At 39.6% G+C, this 20,389-nt stretch overlaps 1 protein-coding gene across 5 annotated transcripts in view; it reads right to left on the reverse strand.

The window, feature by feature from the left end:
- NYAP2 (neuronal tyrosine-phosphorylated phosphoinositide-3-kinase adaptor 2) overlaps positions 1-16,977 on the reverse strand; it is a 135,895-nt gene extending 118,918 nt beyond the window's left edge. For 3 of the 5 annotated variants that reach the window (XM_027650572.1, XM_027650571.1, XM_027650569.1), the window contains exons 1-2: positions 15,728-16,977; positions 8,875-9,117 (exon numbers count right to left, since the gene is read on the reverse strand). In XM_027650572.1, the coding sequence (XP_027506373.1) occupies positions 8,875-9,080 (206 nt within the window). In that variant the 5' untranslated portion in view covers positions 9,081-9,117; positions 15,728-16,977. The remainder of the gene's footprint in view (positions 1-8,874; positions 9,118-15,727) is intronic. The other 2 variants (XM_027650570.1, XM_027650573.1) reach the window with 2 other exon arrangements.
- Between the last annotated feature and the right edge of the window lie 3,412 nt (positions 16,978-20,389).

Here is a 20,389-nt window from a genome sequence, read left to right on the forward strand (position 1 = left end):
CCAATCAAGATGTTTCTCCCATAACAAAATTGCATAACATACAGATTATAAGGGTTTTTTCTGAACTACCTTGAATCCATTTCCCTATGTAAGATGAATATCAAAATCTAACCACTAAAATATCAGATGCAGTCACTAGGTGCAAATAACTGAATTTGTTGTAATACTCAGTTTTATGGCAAAATTTTTGATATCTCTCTCAAGTTCATCTCATTAACAAAAATCAGAAAAATGAGATCACTAGTCAGAGCTCTTACTAACATGATTTTGGTCTTAGCAGACTAATTTTTTAATTAGCCTCTCTTTGTTTACTTATTCAGGCACGCGTATTGTGGAGAGCTGCAGGATTGTCTCATGTCAGAGTTACAAAGCAGAGCATAGGATAAATAACTTCCCACATTTCCAAACACCTCTGTTTCAGCCCTGAGCTTTCTGCAGACAACAGGAATTTGCTTCTCCGTAGCTGCATGCAGAGAAGTAAAACAAACTTTGAGTTTAATTATAGAAGATTATTCTCTAGATGGGCTACATTTTTAAACAATTTCTTTTTGCAATACTAAAGGACTCAGCAGTTTCCTTTTGTCTTTAAAGATTCAATTAAAAGTATGTTTCAGAAATTAAATTACAGCATAAAATTAGCTAAGGGTATGAAATATGGCATTTGCCCCAGCATTCAGGGAAAGGCTGTAAAAAGCAATTCACTTAATGGCTCCAACATGTGATCTCAACTTAATAACTAAAGTGCCCTCAGCTCGCAGAGGATCTGCTGGTGAGATACACCCTATATAATCCACCAAAAGGAGAAATGGATTAAACCCAGGTAAATCTTATTAATTTATGGAAAACCCTGCAGCTACTCTCATTTTTGTTCTTTTAAAATGTTACTATTTTGTCAAGAAACACGCTTGTTGGCGGGAATATTTCTGTGAGTTTCAGATGGCTGTGCTCTCCTCAATCTTGACACGTTCCAGAAGCACCTGCCTGAGTGTTGACAGTGTTTGTTTCTCTCCAGCTTTCAGAGAGTACTGCTGGATGTAATTCATCACAAACACCGGGGATACACTTCAATTTATTCTTTGCTCTACTAATATAGGGAAGAAAATGAGCAGTCCCCTAACTCTTCAGCTGTCCCTTTAGTCACCTGTTGGGTACAATTTCAGCTCACACTGTGAGCTGTCTTTGCTCAGCGTGCACTGGGTTAGTGTTTCAGAGGAAACTAATTTCCATTTGGGGTCCTTGGGTACTGTGCAATAAAGAGTGAAATAAAAAACAATTTCACTTATGACTGCCTTCTGTGGGACCGCAGCAGCTCCCTCTGCTCATTCACAGGCTCACAGCAGCTCGCATGGGGAGCTGCAGCATCCACCCCCGGCCCAGTGGGGCTCTCCAGAGGGCTGAGCTGTGCCCACCCACGCCGGATCCACCACGGCTGCTGCACAGGAGATGCCTGCTGGCTCTGTACTGCTCGTGAAGGCCCTGTACTCAGCACACACTCCACGTGATGGGCTTTCTTTGTTTGGTTGGTTTTATCAGGGTTTTGTGGTGTGCTTGTTTATTTTTATATATTTTTAAACTGACTATGCTTATAATTACAATTCAAATTGAAGTAGAAAGCCAGAAGGAAAAATAAAAGGAGTCTCAAATTAACCATAAACCCCACAGCTAATGACAACTCTGCAATCCATTTCTTCTCTAATCTCTCCTTACTCCTGTTTTAATTCAATTGCAGAAAAAACTAAGCAATGCACATACACATTCCTTTTTTCATACAAATTTTAGCCACTGATCTAGCATAACTCAACAACAAGACACCCTTCACCAGATGCTTCTGCTGCAGAAGTAGTGTGACATTCTTTTTTTTTCAGGGGCATACCCAAGAGCAGACTCTCTACTTTGGGCTAAGAAAATTAACATCCCAATTAAATAATCAAGTACCATACAGTGTTCCTATGGAAGAATAGGAATAAATAAATAAATAAATAGAAGCATGCATAGCCTGTCAGAACAGTGCTGAGGAGAACATGCAAAGGGCACAGACGCCTGCCAGCTGGATGAGGCTTAAAGCAATCTTTATTAATATTAAACCCAGCCAAAAACAGCTGTGATTTATGGCCCTTAAAAGAGCAATGCACTGAGCTGTTTTGCTGAAAGAAAATGTTTGTTTTTCTTCAACTTTAGGAACAGCTATTGTTAAATGATGGATTTTCCTGCAGGTACAGAAAGATTCACTCTTATTTTTCTAATGCTAGCACAGAGCATCAGTTCTGCTGGGTTCTCAGACTGGGGCTGGATATTGCCAGCATTTAATATATAGAGAATTCTGGTAAAATTTCCAAAATGCATGTGAATATGCATGTATGCATGTCCAGGACTCTGACTAGCTGCAGTTTTGCTACTAATGGCTCATGAGACTTCTTTCTACATGTTTTCTGTACAAGTATTTGTCCCTCAGGTTGTAACATGAATGCCAAATTCAGGTCACAGGCAATTACAACATTTGTCAAGTGTCAGCGAACTTCAGCATGGAGTACTTTTTGGTTATTGGAAACCTTGAACTAGAACAGATCAATGCTTTTAATTTGCATATGAATTGTGCTGAGTGTATTACTGAATGTACTTCTCCATTAATGGAGTCTATCCTAGATTAGTTGCAAAGACTCGATCTGGGTTTGACTGAAAAGCCTTCCTTATTTTTTATCCAGTCTTCATAACAATAGTTTTTATTCAATTCTACTCTACTCTATTCAATTTCATAATATACTTGAAGACATTTTCCATACAAATGCAAACCTTTGACTAGAAATACTGGCACCACCAGAACTCTACAGGATCATGCAAAATATCTACATTTTCATAGCTCTACATGCATCTCTCTTGCTAAGAGGGACTTTTCAGTTAGAGGCAATGCTGGATAGTTTTAACTACCAGGGGGAAGTTAGAATTACACATCCTATAGTTAACAAGCAATCAAGAAATAGCGAGAAAAAAAGACTAGAAATAAAAGTGGAATGGGAGCAAATGACTGCAAACTGGTCGTTAAGATCCATACACCCCCCAGCATCTTTCAGAAACAGTGTGCCAAGGACTGTCTTCCGGAGGTACAACATAACTCCTCCAGGATGACTCAGAGTGCCAAGGCGGCACCAGCCTGGAGGTTGTATGGGAACACACGCCCAAATGGAACTGGAGCAGGGCCAGCTCGCTCATTTACACAGGTGGTCAGACAGCCTGAGAACACCCATAACACAGAGCCACTTCGACTGGATTTTAACAAGGACAAAAAGGGGCTGCAACCCCTTCAGAAGTCTTCTGGACTCTCTATGACCCCACACTTCTAATATGCTTTTAAATGTAGCAAATGAATCCTGAGCAAAAATGCACCCACCTACATAGTGGGCCAGCAGAGGTCTGAGCAATTTGTGGAACGATGAAGGGGAGGAGGTCACGTAACTTGCCCAAAAGAAAGTAAAAGTTGTAAGCAGAAGCCCTAAAATCTGGGAAGAGTTATCGAAACTAACATCAATATTTAAATGGCAAACTGATAATGATTTCTGCTTTATTTCCTTGGTACTTTGGATTACAAAGCTGGCTATCAGTCTGTATGGTAAATTTTAAATTACATTAGTCGCATGACTGTTCTAAAATAAAACTTCTCAGAATAACAGCAACAGCAATATAATATAGTATGCATTGTGTCTGTTGTTTATTTTGTGTGGCAATAATACAGGCAGCCATATGGATATGAGCATTTGGAAGGGAGGATTTGTTGGCTAGATCATCACATCTGTTTACTTATAAATGCAACAAAAATACATTTGGAGGTCACTGACTGCACAACCATTTTACTTACTCCTGATGAATAAAAAGCTATCAATGCTACTCTTTCTACATCAACCCAACCTCAAAAGCAACCCTGTGATATTTTCATGAGAAAAAGGTTTTGAAATCATAGTAAAATAAGTCTCTATCACACTTTATCAGCCACTTCCACTGTAATGGTGGTATCAGAACAATAACTTAATCTAGGATGAAATGAGCATGCAACATGTCCAGGAGGAAGATAAAGAAAACAACCAGTGCCCCAGTTAAGCTTCTTCATAACACAAACCCCTTTGATTAAAGGAGCATGTACCACTGACCTCATATCTAAAAATCACGTTCACTGAGTGAACTCAGATTTTAATTAAAACCAAAAACAAACAAAAAACCAAACAAAAACACACAGAAAGAAAAAAACCCCTTCACCAACACACCAAGACAAAAACAGGTTACAAGCTTGTAATATAAAACATCTCAATAATGTGTTTGCAGTATTTCAATCAAGGCTCTCACCATGATCCAAAATATTTACAGCACTTCCTTCATCTTTTTCTTGATGTCAGGCTATAAGTATATTATACTCTAGCAAGCCTGAATTTTTATTCCTAAAAACTTAGAAATGTGTAATTTACTACACGGACTTTCAACTACAGATAAATGTTCAGAAAAAAAGAAGAAATAGTGCTTTAAGAATTCTTTCACCCAGAGTATTGTTCTGATTTCAAGACATTATTAAGAACATTAAGTTCATAATGAAATTATTTTATTTAGGTTATTTTTTACTCTAGCAGAAACACTTCAGCATGTCCATATAGTCTAAGATTACACACATTTTCTCAGCTGAACAGAGCTTTTGGCAGTGAATAATCCCATGCATAGAAATATTTTTATATTTGCTTGCTGTCACCCACGCTTGATAACACGACTTTTAGCTGAAGAACACATAATTTTCATCTTGTTCATGAAGGAAACTAAGGATAGGAACTACAGAACACTGTAGACAGATAATACCTGAATTCAATTACTTCCACAACTTAAAAAAAAAAAAAAAAAAGGCAAGAGAAAAATATGATCTTACTTTTGCTGATGGGTTAGTCTTCAATACTTGATTTGCCAAAGAAAGGAGAGGTTAAGATGACAGCTGTTCATTACAATTCCTTCTTTACTACAAGAGCTTAACTCTGCTACTGGCTGGCTGGCCCATTTCTGTTTGCTTTAGCACAGAACAGTGCTCCTAGAAGCTCCTCCTATTGACAGGATCTGCCTGGATACTTCCCTCAACAAGCAGAAACAAGGTTTCCCACAAAGCCATTTACGTCCTGGGAATGAGCTACAAGTAAGGGAAACCAGCAGAAGTAAATATTTTGATGATTAAGTCCAGGATTTGGCAGGTGGAAATTCATGCCCACTAACACCACCAGCTTTACACCAGAGCAGTCACATCTTCACAGTGATACAAATCAAAACAACAACTTCCCTAACAGAAACAGTAGCTCCAGTTATGCCTAAAAAATACATCTCTTAAAAGTGTATTTATTACTGCAACATGTCTGAGCCTTCATGGAAGGAGGGTTTGTTATTTGTTCCTTACAAGAGTTGGTATTCGTGCAATTAAGAAAAGCATTGGTGAAGTATCCACACAAAACAATGTATAATAAAGTACCTAAATATATGTATTTCAATTATGGGTGACTCAGAAAGCAACTACTCATTCTAACAGATGCCCTATATAAACTCCAAATACTCACCTTTTTCCTGGCACCCAAAATAGCTGAGGCAAATCTACCTTCTGTTCCCAGAAATGCTGCCTAGGGCAGATATTGTATCATGGCAAATGTACATGTCACAGTACTGCAACTTTATTGCCAGTGAAAATGATACTGTTCCATAACTTTATTTGCAATTTATAGGCTCTGTGGGAAATATGCCAGTACGTTCTCTTGGTCTGGACACAGCTGCCTGAATAGACATGGTCATGTAATGAGACCAGACAAATAAAAGATGGAAGAAGAAGGTCTAAACATTAGGTGATATATATATTTATTTATTGTGGCTTACTCTCAGCTACTAATCAGCACATTAACCTTATTTTCTCCGCATGATCGCTAAGTACCATACTAAAATTAGGTCAGAAATTCAGATCAGATCAGCTGACTCAGCCCAGCAAGATCAGACAAAGACTAGTTGCTTGGGTTTTTTTTCCAATCCAATACACTGTGTTTATCTCCTGAAAATAGATCCATACATTTTTCCCCACAATTAACCTATCAGAGCCACACATGATGAGACAGCAGTCACACTGAAGGTACATTAGTGCTACTGAGGAAAGACAACACAGTGTATTCTTTGGAAGGTAAAATGTGCAATGAAACATCTTTTTTTTTTTTTTCAGGTCATTTTTCAGATCTTGTTTTCAAACTGCTCAGACTAATGCATTTCAATGAACTTAAGTCATTCAGCATAGTTATGAGATGATTTAGGTAAATAACAGCTGCTTCCAAATAGTGTTGTGTGTGAACACCACCACTTTATTAGCTAATACATTACTCATTATTATGTTTTTAATATACACAACCAGCCTTCTTCTAAGAGAGACCATCTGAACACTAAAATACCTTCTAAATACAAAAATGGTAAACTCGCTTCTAAAACAATTCAGTAATTGGACTATCAGATAATTTTCATAAGGTACAAAGGACTCACAGCTGCTTTATTTTCATCCCCACATGCCAAAGAAGAGTGTTTGTGGGAACTCCTGCTCCTGCTCAAAAATCTACCTGCAGTTAATCACAGGGGATGACTCCCTTGTTGCTAAGGAGATTTTTTGCAGCTCTTGGTAGTCTCCAGACTGGTAGCACTGTTATCACTGCACATGTGCACCACTTTCTATCTAGGCCACAGTATCAGGAATTAGGGATAATATAAATATCCATCAAGATAAGGTAAAGACTTAAGGAATATAGAAGAGAACAAAGAAGAAATCAATAATCCTACTTTACCTTTCCTATCTGCTATGTTTCAATAGATAACATGGTTTTGGATGAATCTCTGGAGGTTACTACAGGGAACAGACTCAATTGCAATCAGCCTAAGTGACTTCAGACATCATGGTTGCTTTAGACAGATCAGATGTTCTCCCTTGGTGTGTCATTGCTTTTAGACTTTCTAATCAAGGATCTCAAGTATCTTTTTTTTTTTTTACCTCTACAAGTTTCCATAAGAAAGAGACAGAGAACAAGACTTGAAGAGAATGTTTTTCAAGATTTCCTAAGGTGTTTTTCCAACTTTTTTTCCTCAGAGAGATATGGTTTATCCCCTCAGTGTTACTGAGATAAGACAGGTGGAGAGGGATCAGAGGGGACCACTACAAACACAGTTTCCCGCAGAAAAGCCCAATATTCAGGTAATGTTGATGCCTCCAATCCACATGCAGATACATGCTGTTCCTCTAATAAACCCACTATGTTGCTGGTCCTAATCCTTCTGTCTTCAGCTGAGGATCAGAACTCTGTCCTCAGTGATATCAGTTTAGCACGAGCAAGAATTTCATGGTTTGGCTCAGCCTAAATAATCTGTATTTGTCCAGAGCTCTTCATCAGATCACTTTGCCAGGATCAATAAACAAAACCACACAAACAAACCACAATGTAGGAAATACTGTTACCACCATTCAAGTTAGGTAGAGAACTTGGCTAGAGGACTACAAAGAACCAGGTCAGTCTACAACTTTCTCTCTCATGTCCCAAGAAACTTCTTCAAAAAAACCCTGTTCTGGTACTTAGTGGCCTTTATGATCAAACATACAAAAGTACACGCAAACAGGCTAGCCAGAGTACAGCCTAGTTAGCTGTATTCACCTTAATTTTACATTATTCTTATCACTCCAACCAAATTGCTGACAAGCCAAAAAGCTCCACTTCTTGGAACCTAAAGCAGCCATATTTTTGCTGTACATTCCTTTATCTCCCTCCTCTGTCAAACTGTATGTGCTGCTCTTTTCTTTTTAATATTCCATCAAAATAATCAGACCATTGAGGCGGTGCTTGAATGTTCACAGCACAGCATGTCTGTTATACCTGGATGTACAGTACCTAAGACATAGCACAAAATTTAATCACTTAAACTGAAATACAGAAGACTCATGCTGGGGGAAAAAATTCAAAGGGTCTCTCAGTTTGTGCTCAAGCCATCCATTTCCACATAAAAGTATGGTATTTGGATGGATGATTTTAACCTCACCTCAAGCAAACCCATTTTTTTTTAATAACGCAAATGTGTATGTAATAAATATTTATATATATTCCATTCAACCTTCTTCTCTCCAAGAGGCTGCAGAGATTTCATTGATATCCACTGGCACAAGAGGCCAGGTCAGGCAAGTGCTCCTCCAATTAACTGTCAATTAAAATCAATGGAACTGTTCAAGAAGAGCCATTATTGGGTATGGCCCATCAGGGGCTTGATCCATTTTCCTTTAAATGATTGCAAGATTGTTACTGACTTCAGAGCTTGCAGAATGGAAAGGAAATCACAAATAATAGACTTTTTTTTTTTTTTTTTGCAAAACCTCAGATAGTTATTAAAAAGCTTTGAAAATTTACCAGATTTAAAACATCAGCTAAAGGAGAGTTTGTGACCTGTGAGGCTCTCCCTGTCTTGCTCACACACAAATATACCTTTGCACAAAGTACAAACTGTCCATCTAAAATCACTGAGAGGTTGAGAACCTATTTTTCGCTAGATCTACATCTCTTACTCTTCAGACCCAAACTTTTTGTTACAAATCACACCTGTTCAAGATACCACACAAGCTCAAACTGAATATATTTAGATGGGAATACTCTCTTCCATTGAGGGAGGAAGAACCATTCACCATCATGTCTATACAATGTAAAGTGCAATTAGAAGCCTGACATGGGTCAGTGGTCTGCACTGCTTTTACCAGCAAGCTGCTTGGAAATCAACTGGTCTACACATATTTCCCATATCTGAGATTGAGTCCCTCACTTTTCATTCACTCTGCCAGACCACTCATCTTTTTATCAAAATATTTACCGTTTTATTGCTTCTTCTTGTTTTCGACGTTTTTCACTCTTTTCTTTCAAGTAAGCCAGGTTTGTTTCATTCCTCATGCGATCATTCTCTCGAGCAATGTCTGATGCATTCTGTATAACCAAGCCATCATAGGCCTTCATCCCCATATCTTCAATATACTGGAGAAAAGCGCCCAAAGTGACCTCCTCCTGATTAGAACTCATCATCTTGCAGGAGATAATGAACAAAGGAAAGCAACGTTTCCTGCAGGTTGAAAAACACATAATACCTTAATCAGTAGGAAAATAGCTTATGGTTTATGACAGCGAGATTGTGTCAGTTGTAATTAACATCTTCATAAGAGACAATTTTTCAGACTTTCTCCTATTTAAAGGATAATAAACAAAGCAATTCAGAACACAGAACATCACTCAAGACAAGAGGAGACAAAATCAAGAGCCTCTTCTTCCAGGCTGTGCAGATCCATCCAATTACACACTGTAAATCCCAAAAAAGTTTCCTCCCAAGCTCTCCCTTTTTATAATACCCACCAGTTGCATTGACACTGATATCCCCCAATCTCAGTTTGAATTAGATTGAGAAGGCTTTCATCACAGGACAATAGGTGTTTTTTGCAGTTTAGATGAGGCTGCACCAGAGCAGATTACCAAACAAAATTCCTATTATTCAGGATATTCCAAAGTTCAGCTGAAAAACATTGTTCAATTTTTTGAAACAAAAAACTTTTCTTTAAAAAAAAATTTTCATCAGGTACAAAATCTAGAAAGAAATATCGTAAAATAGTTTCCTGTATTTCTTAGTAATGTAGATATGAGCCCATATACCCATGTCATCTGCTGCCCAACAGCTTGTTAGCTTGAGGCTCAAAAATGGACAAGACATCCCAGCTGAGCTGGGTCCTTCAGAACTCTAAAGCCCTGAAATTCTCCAGACTTCCATACTTCTTCCACAGGTATGACAGGCACTTGGGTTCACAGCACCTCCAGCTAAGCAGCAAGGAGCAGACACACTTAGACCCTTAGGTCACTCCTGGCTCTATGGCAGGCAGCCTAAAAGCTCTCAGAAAGGCCCCAAAGGTTTTCCACTCATCAACAGACATCCTGGGAGCTGCAAGAACTCTGGTGGATTGACACATCAGTAAATACTACAGGAGACTAAAGGCAAGGTAGAATTTCAAGAGATATGCTGTCTCTCTCTAAAGTCTATGCATTGGCTTAACTACTTACTAGATAAGTAAAATAGAACTTAATTAAAAAAATAGTTTTGCCATCTTATTTTAAACACTGAGTCCTGTAAGGTCCAGAGACAGGACAACCTTGAGTTGTATTGTGTGGGGTCCTCATTTTACAACCAGGGAGTCGCTGCAGGAGGGACTGAGTGACCCACGGGCAGACCTGGCAGCTGAACTCAGCTCTCTAAGGTACGTTTGCTTATTCACTCCTAGAGAATTCCTCCCTTCCCCGAAGAAGGATTATGTGACTTCTCGGAATCAGCCCGAGAACTCTGCCAGCACTACAACTAGAAGTGATCTTATTGAATAGACAATAAGAATCCAGTCTGCACACAGATTTTTAGGGACAGGGTTCCTTTGTAATCAGCGACAAAAATCTTTCCCCCATTTCCTAATATTATGTCATATTTCTAATCTTTATCACATAGCTGAACAAGTAAAATTCTGATCTGTATAGGCATTGCTTATAAATAAATAAATAAATAAAATGCTCTTCATGATTCCAGCAATCCACTGTGGGCTATCAGGCACAGCCCTGACCATGAGAATGCAAGGGATGAAAAAAACAGAGAAATATTTTTCCACCCTTGAATGTTTTTCCCCCATTTTTGATTACTTGAAGTGACAATGGCAACAAGCATCTGGTTTCAGGCAGTTAATACCTTAAAAGTACACCAATAATTTTCTCTTGTTCCCCATGTCTGTATATCAAAATTATATCTATACAATGATGACATGACTGTTAAAATGATGAAGACTCAGAAAATGCAAAGAGTCTGCTCCTATTACCTCTTCTGCCTCACAGACAACCTCTTCTATCAACTAAACCTGAACATAAGCATAAGGTTGATGTTCAGGGTCACTGAAATGATCTTTAAACATTTTCAGGCATGGGTATAAGCATCTCCTACTAATCCCTGCAGGGTAAAACCAGTGAAGGAGGTCTTAGTGCAGCCCAACATGCATGCATGGCATTTTACACAGCTTTGACATTGGAACAGACTAGAACTCCACTGGGTTGGAACAGGTGCTCAGCCATTCCATATATTCACCATAAGTGGCACACTATCTGCAAAGGAGTAAATTGGAAAGCTGATAATGAGCTAAACAGATTCTACCAATGTTACTCGTGCTTCAGCAGACATTATTTTAGACCAATTCCCAACCTTGCTGATTAAAAAAAGTAAGTCCAGTTACCAAAAGTAAGTCCAGTTACCAAAGCCCCTTCCTAGGAGTATGTCTCTACAGCATGACACCTACCTGACTAAAACCAATGCTAACAGCATAGACAGCTCTAACTCCACTGTCTCTTAACTCCTTATATGATATCTGCTCTTTGATGGTTCAAGCCCAGGCCATTTCCCCCCTGCAGATGGCTATTACACTGGATTTTCCATTTTGGACTTCTAACAAAGCCTTGTTTCTGCATATGTTCAATTAAATTGAAATAAACCTGCACAACAGAAAAACCTCACCCTAGTAAACTCAATGGCAGTATTGTCATTGATTTCTCCAGTGACCAGATTTTACTCCTGATATATAGTAGAAAATTATATACTGAAGATAACTTCAACAAGCTTTAAATAAATGCAGTTCTGATTCATTTTTCCCCAAGATATAGAACTTCATCTGCTTCACATTCTCTTTCGTGACAACAATACTGCATATTTTTCCCTCATTGTTTTCCTTTCACTTTCTAAGTCAAAAATGAGCTACCACTTAGGATATACCGAATATCCTTTTATTATGATGTTTATTTTTTGAACAGGAAGATAAAGTCATTCAAAAAGACTGAAATAAAAAGCTTTTATTCTGCTGCATGCGCTGATGAGATTCTTTATGTGCTAGTTTATTGCTGATGTTTTCTATTACTAAATTCATGCAGAATGACAAAATTTAAACACTGTTTAATAGATAGATCAAGATATATTCTTTGTCCTAACCGAAGTCCAATCCTGCAAACATACTGAGCAACTGTAGCTATTGAGCTCCTCCCGTGACTGTGATGCTTGCACGTTCATAACACCAAATTCAGTTTGGGGTACTTCCTGGAGGTAGTTGGGAAGACACATATTTCAGAACCTTAAACCTGCACGTATGGCACCAACTCCAAAAAGCCTCTGTGCAAGCAGCAAGCGTTTTCTGGATCAAACCCCCTGTGCCTCCTGCATGCATGGTATTTTACAGCCTCACTGCATTTACTAATAATTTACAGTTGTGCATACTATACTTAAACAGGGATTAAAAATGCAAACAGCTGTTGCAAAAAGCTTAACTAATTACTGTAAACATTTTTATAGTATTAGTATTCCTTGCAAGGCACACTGGGACCAATTTTATTTACAGGTATTAATGCCACTGCAGAGATACCATGTTACCCTAATAAGTGTGCATAACAACTGCAATAAGCTGCAACAAATACATGTGGCCCATCGAGTCCCATGCAGTGCCTGCTGTCCCCCTCCTTGGAAAATGGCAGACAGCACTGATCAACCTTTGATCAAAGGTTCTGCTGACTTGTAAACTCAGGCAGTGAGCAATTCCTAACCATCTGCCAGGGCAGATACAAGTCCAGGCAAGTGTTGTGTTGGAGTACATTTATATTTGATTAAAACTATGCAAATGCAAGTTGTTAAATAAGTAATGCAAGCTGTAGGTGAGGCACCACCATTCTAGTGCCCCTAACATGCACACTGTGGTCAGGGATTTTGTTAGTCAGTGACAAGTGCCATACAGAGTCACCTAAGTATTTGCAATCAAATTGCTTTCAGTGCATTTTTTTTTTCTGAAATCAAGCAGCCCTGGAAAATTCTAACTAGGAGTTGCACCATTTGAAAAATTGTTTAGACACTCCTTTCTTTTTCTCCTCCTCATTGTGAAGGAACAAAAGGAGACAGCGGGGCAGAGGAAAAGCACTGGAATTCAGTTGTTGGAAGTGAACAAACTACAAAGTCAACAAAAATTGTTTGGAGGAACTTGGTTCTGAGTGTTCACTGAACATGAACATCTTTGAAAATTCACCTGAGCACATGGAGACAAAGAAGGAGTTCTCAATCATGTTCACCTTGCTTCTTAAAGGTCAAACTAACACGATGTGAAACCTCTCTGAGAGAAAAAACACAATCACACCCCTTCATACTCACTGACACTTGCCCCTCCAGGTACCCCTAAATCAGAGGGACACTGGCAAAGGAGCACAGAGCAGCTCACACTGCCCTGGCTCGTGCTTTCAGCTGTCAGTGTGGGAGGAGTAAAGCAAGAAAGATTTTTTTTTTCCTTTCCTGCCAGTGCATCTGGTTTACTGGCAAGGGCAAGCGGTCCCCTTCCTGGTTTGCTTAGAAATATTTACATAACTAAATTCAAGATCATTGTATTGATTCAGACACAGTTTCTATGGGAGCATAATGCATTGTGTTTCACAAGACTGTTGCATACCCCACTTCTAATTTAACTATTTGCTCTGATGCCAAATATACAACATTCTCGGTCAAAGCACAAAGCTCCTCCTTTTCATATGATCAGTGTGCAAAATATTGATTTCAGAATATGAGGAGTAATCGACCCAATATCACAGTATTCAAGTAGTGCTACACACGTGAAGATTCAGACATGCCATTCTCCCTCTTATTCACATGAGGATCCCCAAAATATCAGTTGCTTTTCAGCTTGCTTGACAGCCATAAGCTGCAGCTGTGCTGCGTTGAAAATTGGCAATGCTGACATTAAACTGAAGGAGCTTTTTGAAGTAATGACAAAGGCACTGATTGCCTTCTTCCAAAGCAGAAGGATTTTTTTTTTTTAAATTTTAACGTAGGAGAACAGAGCCTGGAATAGCAAGTGGGGAGTTGCCCAGAGTCCTGAATCCAATATCTAATTTATAAAGACCTACTACACACCTCTCCAGTCCTGCCTGATTCCCTCCCAAATACTGCTTCCTCTCCTTGAAAACACATCTGCTTTCACATTACCTATCAACTCCCTCCACTACATTCAGTATATTAGAAGGATTCTGCACAAATCAAGGATGCTAATCAGCCTATCAACCCTCAAGTTTGAGCTGTTGCATTCTAGTTGCTTGCAAGAAAATAAGAGCAAAGTAGACAGGCCAGCCATATCCAGTTTTCACAAACTGCTGACCACAGCAGCACTAATAAGGACCTAATGGTATTGGATGTACAAAAAAAATACTTTTGCTGTGACCAACAAAAATTTGGTGATGTAAAAATATACTAGAGACTAGTTTGCAGAACTCTTATCATAACTGTGCCTTATATCAAGTGAGATTTGAAATACCCAAGCACTTGAATGTGATGATACAAATTGCTAAGACGTGCTTCTTAGAGTTACATCCCCTGGTCATTCCTAACAATGAAATGGCTTTACTGTTTTCACACACGGTGACGCATTAAATTCCAATGTCAAAGAGAAAAGACCTTCTGAAACTGGCTGCAAGTTTCCTATTGTGTATAATTTGACAACTATATATGCACATATTTAAAAAAAAAGAACCAAAGAACCACTACCATTATTCGGAAGTACAAAACACGTTTTATATTTTGACTGGGACAGATTATATACCTGGTCCTCATTGTACTGCACAGCACGAGCTCTAGCACCTGGGCAAAATCACTGAAGCTAAGTAGTGCTGAGCCCTTCACTTCAAGAGGTTAAAAGAGTCTCCTTCAGTAGACTGAGAATGCTACTGCATGGATTTAAAGAAATAGTTCATTTCTGTTGATGTGCTATTCCTCCTATGGAAGAGCTGTGTTCTCTATAGTTTTAAGAACCAAAAAAAAATACCCTGAGACTTGAATTTTGGTTCCCTTGCAGATGCCTCTTGAAAAGGAAAAAGGTCTTTGCTAACAATGACTCCTCTATGACTCCAGGATGTAAAAAGCCGTTGTTTACTTTGCAATACAGCAACACTTTTATTACTTTTATCCCCTGAGGAAAACAAGGCATCCTCCTATCCACATGGATATTGGACAATTACAAACCTAGGTTCAGAATGGCCAACACTTAAGTGCAATTATGACATTTTACTTCCCAATATGATGCAGAAGACTTATAAACAACAAGAAGAAACAAAATCACACAACACACACATATACACAGAGATTCTGTGTGCAAACAGGAGTGCATATGAACTCAGAAGAAATCATGAGCTTCTTGCTGATGGACTTATTTTTTCCTCCTCTTTAAGAAAATGAAATGGAGATTTCACTACCACCAGCATCATATTCATATGCTGTAAAATATTAATGGTACAGCAGGTCTGATAAGTAACTATCATAGATGTTGGAAATTATTTCAATTAATTAATCAGAAAATATAAAAGAATGGTTTTAATTATTTAACAGGGCTTTTTACAAACAAAAAAAAAAATTCAGCTACAAAATGTCTCTATTACAAGCACAATCAACACGTGAAGTACACAAAACCAGTCAAATAGACTTGAGCCTTTAGTTTAGCAATGGCTTGATTAATACAGTCTAAAAATACATGCAACCTCATTATGCATTCTGACTATCCATTATTTCACTTCGTAATATTATTTTTTCATTCTAATTAGTACCATATTTCATTAGCATGCTCATAGGATGTATTAAAATATGTACGTACCAAAATCTAAGTCCACGGGGACCACTAAGTGCAATAATCAAAGGTGACTTTTGCCTGTAAAAGCCCTTTCCTGTGGTTACCTCAGTGCAGTCGGAAGGGATATTTCAGCACCATAAGAAACAGATTTTCAGTTAGGCTCAGTTTTTTCTTCAGTTAAAGTGCATTAAATCTTGCTGGCAGAATTGCCCAGATTGTAGAATTCGACATCACTACAAGTCAATGCGTTATGTTACAGATCTTCTTAACATATGATTAAAATGGCATGGAAAGTTTGGTTTTGAAAAAAAAAAACAAACGCAGTGGAAGGAAAAGACAAGTGCTTGCTTCTTTAAATCCACATTCAGAGATGAGAGGGTACGGATAATGGGAGGGTATAAACAACACCCTGTTTTGAGGTCCAGCAGAGAAGAAACTGGATGATTTTTACCCACTTTACAACACAGACGATTACGGCACCATCATATGCACTAACACAGAGATTTCTAAGGTGCCTCATTTGAATATGTTCCGTGGAGACAAAAAGAAAGGAATATAAGAAATATCCTATCCGAATGGCTTCTTGCAGCAAGGAAAGATGCTCGCTCGCTCATTGCCACTCAAATACAGAAGGTCTGAAGCAGTCTGGCTTGTGGCATCGTCTCTCTCTCCCCCGTGACTACAGGCAGGCTTGCTCTCACCGGCTGCCTGGCTCTGTTGGTGCTGTTGTTGATTAATCAGGAATTCTCAAACAAAGAGCAAGCCTACCTTCGGGTGCCAGCAGGACTGTGGGGCTCCTCTCCTGCTGCAATCCGGCTGCCCTGACCCCCCGCGCAGCCAGCATCATCCTAGCACCTCGGACAGCTCCGCCGCGCCGGGCCCATGGAGAGGCGGGACGGCAGAGCGGCAGCGGCGGCGGTCCTGGCTCCGGGCTCGGGAGCTAGGCAACAGTCTCGCTCTTATCTCCGCTGCACTGGAGTCTGATTAGCAAATAATCCAGTGGGGGGTAAAAAAAAAAAATCTGCATGAGCAGCACTGTACATCACATGGAGTCTATAGGTGGGAAAGAATATGAAACAACGCCCTTTCCCCCTCCTTCTCCCTTCCCAAAAAAAAGAGAAATTGTTCTTCCACGGAGATTGTGTAAGTTAACCTTTAGCCCATATTATGGCTCAAGGAAATGAGCAGCCACTTAAAAGGAACATCTACGCCTCAGTTTGATACCTCATATTGATGTATCTTTTGCACTCACCCTCAGTGAAAAGCAGTGCAAGGCACACAATTACTGCTGACGCAGATGAGATTGCTGCTGCTTGGGGAAGGAGGGGAGGAGCTTCTCAACCCATCAAAACAACCTCCCACCACCTGCTCCCATTGCACGAGAACAAAACTACGCCGCTCGGACAGACTGAGCGTGACATTTATGCCGTTTTACTTATATTGATATGCACACTCCGGAAAGAAGCACTCTGTTTGAAAAGCATTCAGGGTGAAACTACACAGTTTAATGCTCATCCAGAATTTGTGTAATGGTTTGGAAGAAAACATTTCCTTTCTTCTGAACTGGATCAATCTGTGTTATAGCTCCTCCTTGCAGAATATGTGCAGTTTTGCTTTCTCTCCCCCCAAACCTGCAGCCTGGACACAAAGCAAAAGCATTCACTCCCTGTGCCAAAGCCAGGAAAGGGGCAATGGCTGAATGTGCACAGATTGTGTTACCCCATTGTTAAATGCTATTTGATTCTCCTTTCTTAAGTTAGAGGCATATTTTTCTCCAGCATAAATCTTGATTCTGATGTTACAATCGCAGTTGAATTTATTTCTAAAACTAATAACAGGAATTATAGTCACGGAATGAAATGCTTTCAAAAGTAATGCATGTTCACATAAAAAGCTGTGCTGATACAAAATAAAACCCTGCCTACAGAGCACGGGAGAACTTCCTGCAGATTTACTTCCCCCCAGCTGGAATATCAATATTACCTCACATTCAACAGCCTTCAAGATAGCCACCAAGACACATTGCAAAACATGGTGACCACCTTCATGCATTGAAAGCATAGCCTGAAAAAAAGCCTGATTCTAAAACTGTCTCTCATATTCATTAGTAATTCATTCCCTACTCACTGTAATAATTGCATGTCCCAGCACACCTCTTGCCACTCTGTGAAACAGGACACTGAAACTTCCACATTAAATCTCCAAGAGACCATTTCAAAAGGGTTACCCTTAAGAAGGGTTACAAAGTCAGAAGAATAGGGCTTGAAGATATGGAGGGTTTTCCTTTGTGTCAGGAAAAAAGACCTGGAAGGGAAGTACCTAGAATGTAGAACTGGAGGCAGTCCTGGGAAGAGAGTTCTTTTCCTAGCCCAGAGGCAAGCCTGCAGCTCTGCTTCTGATTTTTTCCTTCCTTGAAGGATACCTTAAAAGCAGCTGTGGCCATGTGGTAATTGGGGAATACTTTCATTTTCATCAACTGGAGATTCCTGTTACATGATATCCTCTTTTTTTCCAACACTTCTCCAGGACCCTAACTCTGCCCCAAATCATGCACTAAAAACAGAGAAACTGCACAGTTAAATTTCTTTCCAAGTTACTTTAACAAAAACATTACTGTAAAGTCATTGCAACTTCATAAGCAACTTGAAGAACTAGTAATTTTAATCTGAAAGTGTGAAACACTTGGCTATGTCTTCACCACATGGTTCATCCCAGTAACTGAACTTATTTATATACAACCATCTTCTAGACTACATGTTATTACACCTTAGGGAGTGTCCACATTTATTGTTCTTGCACCAGGGTTACTGTGGACCATATCTCCATCAGCTGTGGGAGGAAATGTCCATTTTTTCTTCCAGTAGCACTATGGAAAGGGCACTGGGATTATATCATGACCTCTGCAAGGCTGGCAGTTCCATTCCTGGTTATCACACACAAAAGTCCCTCATTTGCTTCCATAGTCAGATAAAATCAAGCCAGGAAAAAGCACCTACAGAATCGATCATGGCACTTCCTGTGTGAACAACAGAAGGGCTGGACCAAAATTCAGGTAGCGTGTTTTATGTCATTCATTTTTATTCCCAAGTTTCTTACAGCACAGTGCTATGATCACCTTTAAATATGTTTAATGACAATCCTAATGAAGCCATGACTGGCTTTCATTCCTAGGTTATGAAGGAATCCTAATCAGTACAAGTCTATGCACCTCCACAAATTATTACCTGTGTTCTCATGTTGCAGAGGACTACACCCGGCTTCCTGGCCTCCAAAGAGGTACCAGTGGAGAACTATTCATTCCTCACAGTAGCTGTCAATCCCCTCTCCCCATCTCCTTTGCTCCACATCCCCCCTGGAGCTCACAACCACACATAACTCCAGTAGATGTAGATTAGTTGCACTTGCTTTGAATTTCTGAAAAACTTGTGCAAAGCTTCATTACATAGCATATAGATTAACCTACTTTATATATGTGTATGTACATGCTCACATATATAACAAATATACAGACAGACAGAGATGTCACTTGACCTGTGGCTGGCATTTGCACACCAGGAAAAGAGAAGATGAACAATGTGGAGCTGCACACTGGCAGCTACTCAGTCTTAGAAGAGTTGTGGGATCCCCCAGCCTCTGCCTGGCTGTGAGTAGGCTGGAGTACACAGTATGTAACAAGGAGAGGGCAGACTGCTGCAGGAGGCTTTTTTGTCCTGGAGAGGAGGAGCCCTTTCAGGCTCAATTGACATGCTCAGGATTTACAGGGCTCAAGACTGCAGGCAGTGGAGAGACAAAGGGCTTTCAAGAGGAGGAGAATATTCATTTAAGATGCTAACAGACCACTTATTGACTGAGAACAACAGTCTGCCTGTCCCTGAAGGGAGGCTTGAGGACAAATGGATTGTAGTTCAGTGCCAGTGACTCAGTCTCTATCCTGGTTTGTGAATGGAGAAGGAAGGCTCCCCAAGAAAAGGAAGCCCCACATTTCCAGGCCTGAACCTGGTAACACCTGACTTGATGCAGGGACTGTTATGTAATTATTTATGTTTATGAGGCTCAAAAAGGACAGGTTTCTTCTCTTTGAATGCACCACTCCACACATCATCTAAAGCTTCTGCAGAGAAGGCAGTTCCATGACAGATTTTTATATCTGAACAGCAGGCCATAGACGAAGAGCTCTAAGAATGGAGATTCCACAGGGGCTTAAAAAGTCTGAAATAAAAACCAGAAATTGAGGACTTAAACCTAGAGATTCCTGGCACCTAACCAAGGGGAGAATGATATGAACTTACATTCCTGCACCCAAACTCTGCATCCCAGTGAACTGGAATAGAGAGACTACTGAACAAGACCTGTCCATGCAGCAGCCAAATGAGACAGGGTTCCTATCAGTCAGGTTTTGCCAAGACCAAAGGCTCACCAAGCCACAATCATCACAGTGGAAGCTAAGGGTGGGTAGTTTACTTACCCTTAAAAATACAAGGCCATCAAGATGCTGACTTTGGCTGATTAACAAGTTGCTTGGCTAAGCTAACTTAAACTTGGTTGGCTTATTTCTCCTTTACTCTGCCTCCTTAGTTTCGATTGTTCTTTCCCGTTTCCTATGTGCTTAGTCCTGGCTCTTAATTTTTATTACTGCCAGTCTGCAATTGCTCTCACCACTTCATGCCCATTGTAGTATGGATTTAT

This window comes from Corapipo altera, unplaced genomic scaffold (assembly GCF_003945725.1).
Source record: "Corapipo altera isolate COAL_440 unplaced genomic scaffold, ASM394572v1 54, whole genome shotgun sequence".
Taxonomy (NCBI): domain Eukaryota; kingdom Metazoa; phylum Chordata; class Aves; order Passeriformes; family Pipridae; genus Corapipo; species Corapipo altera.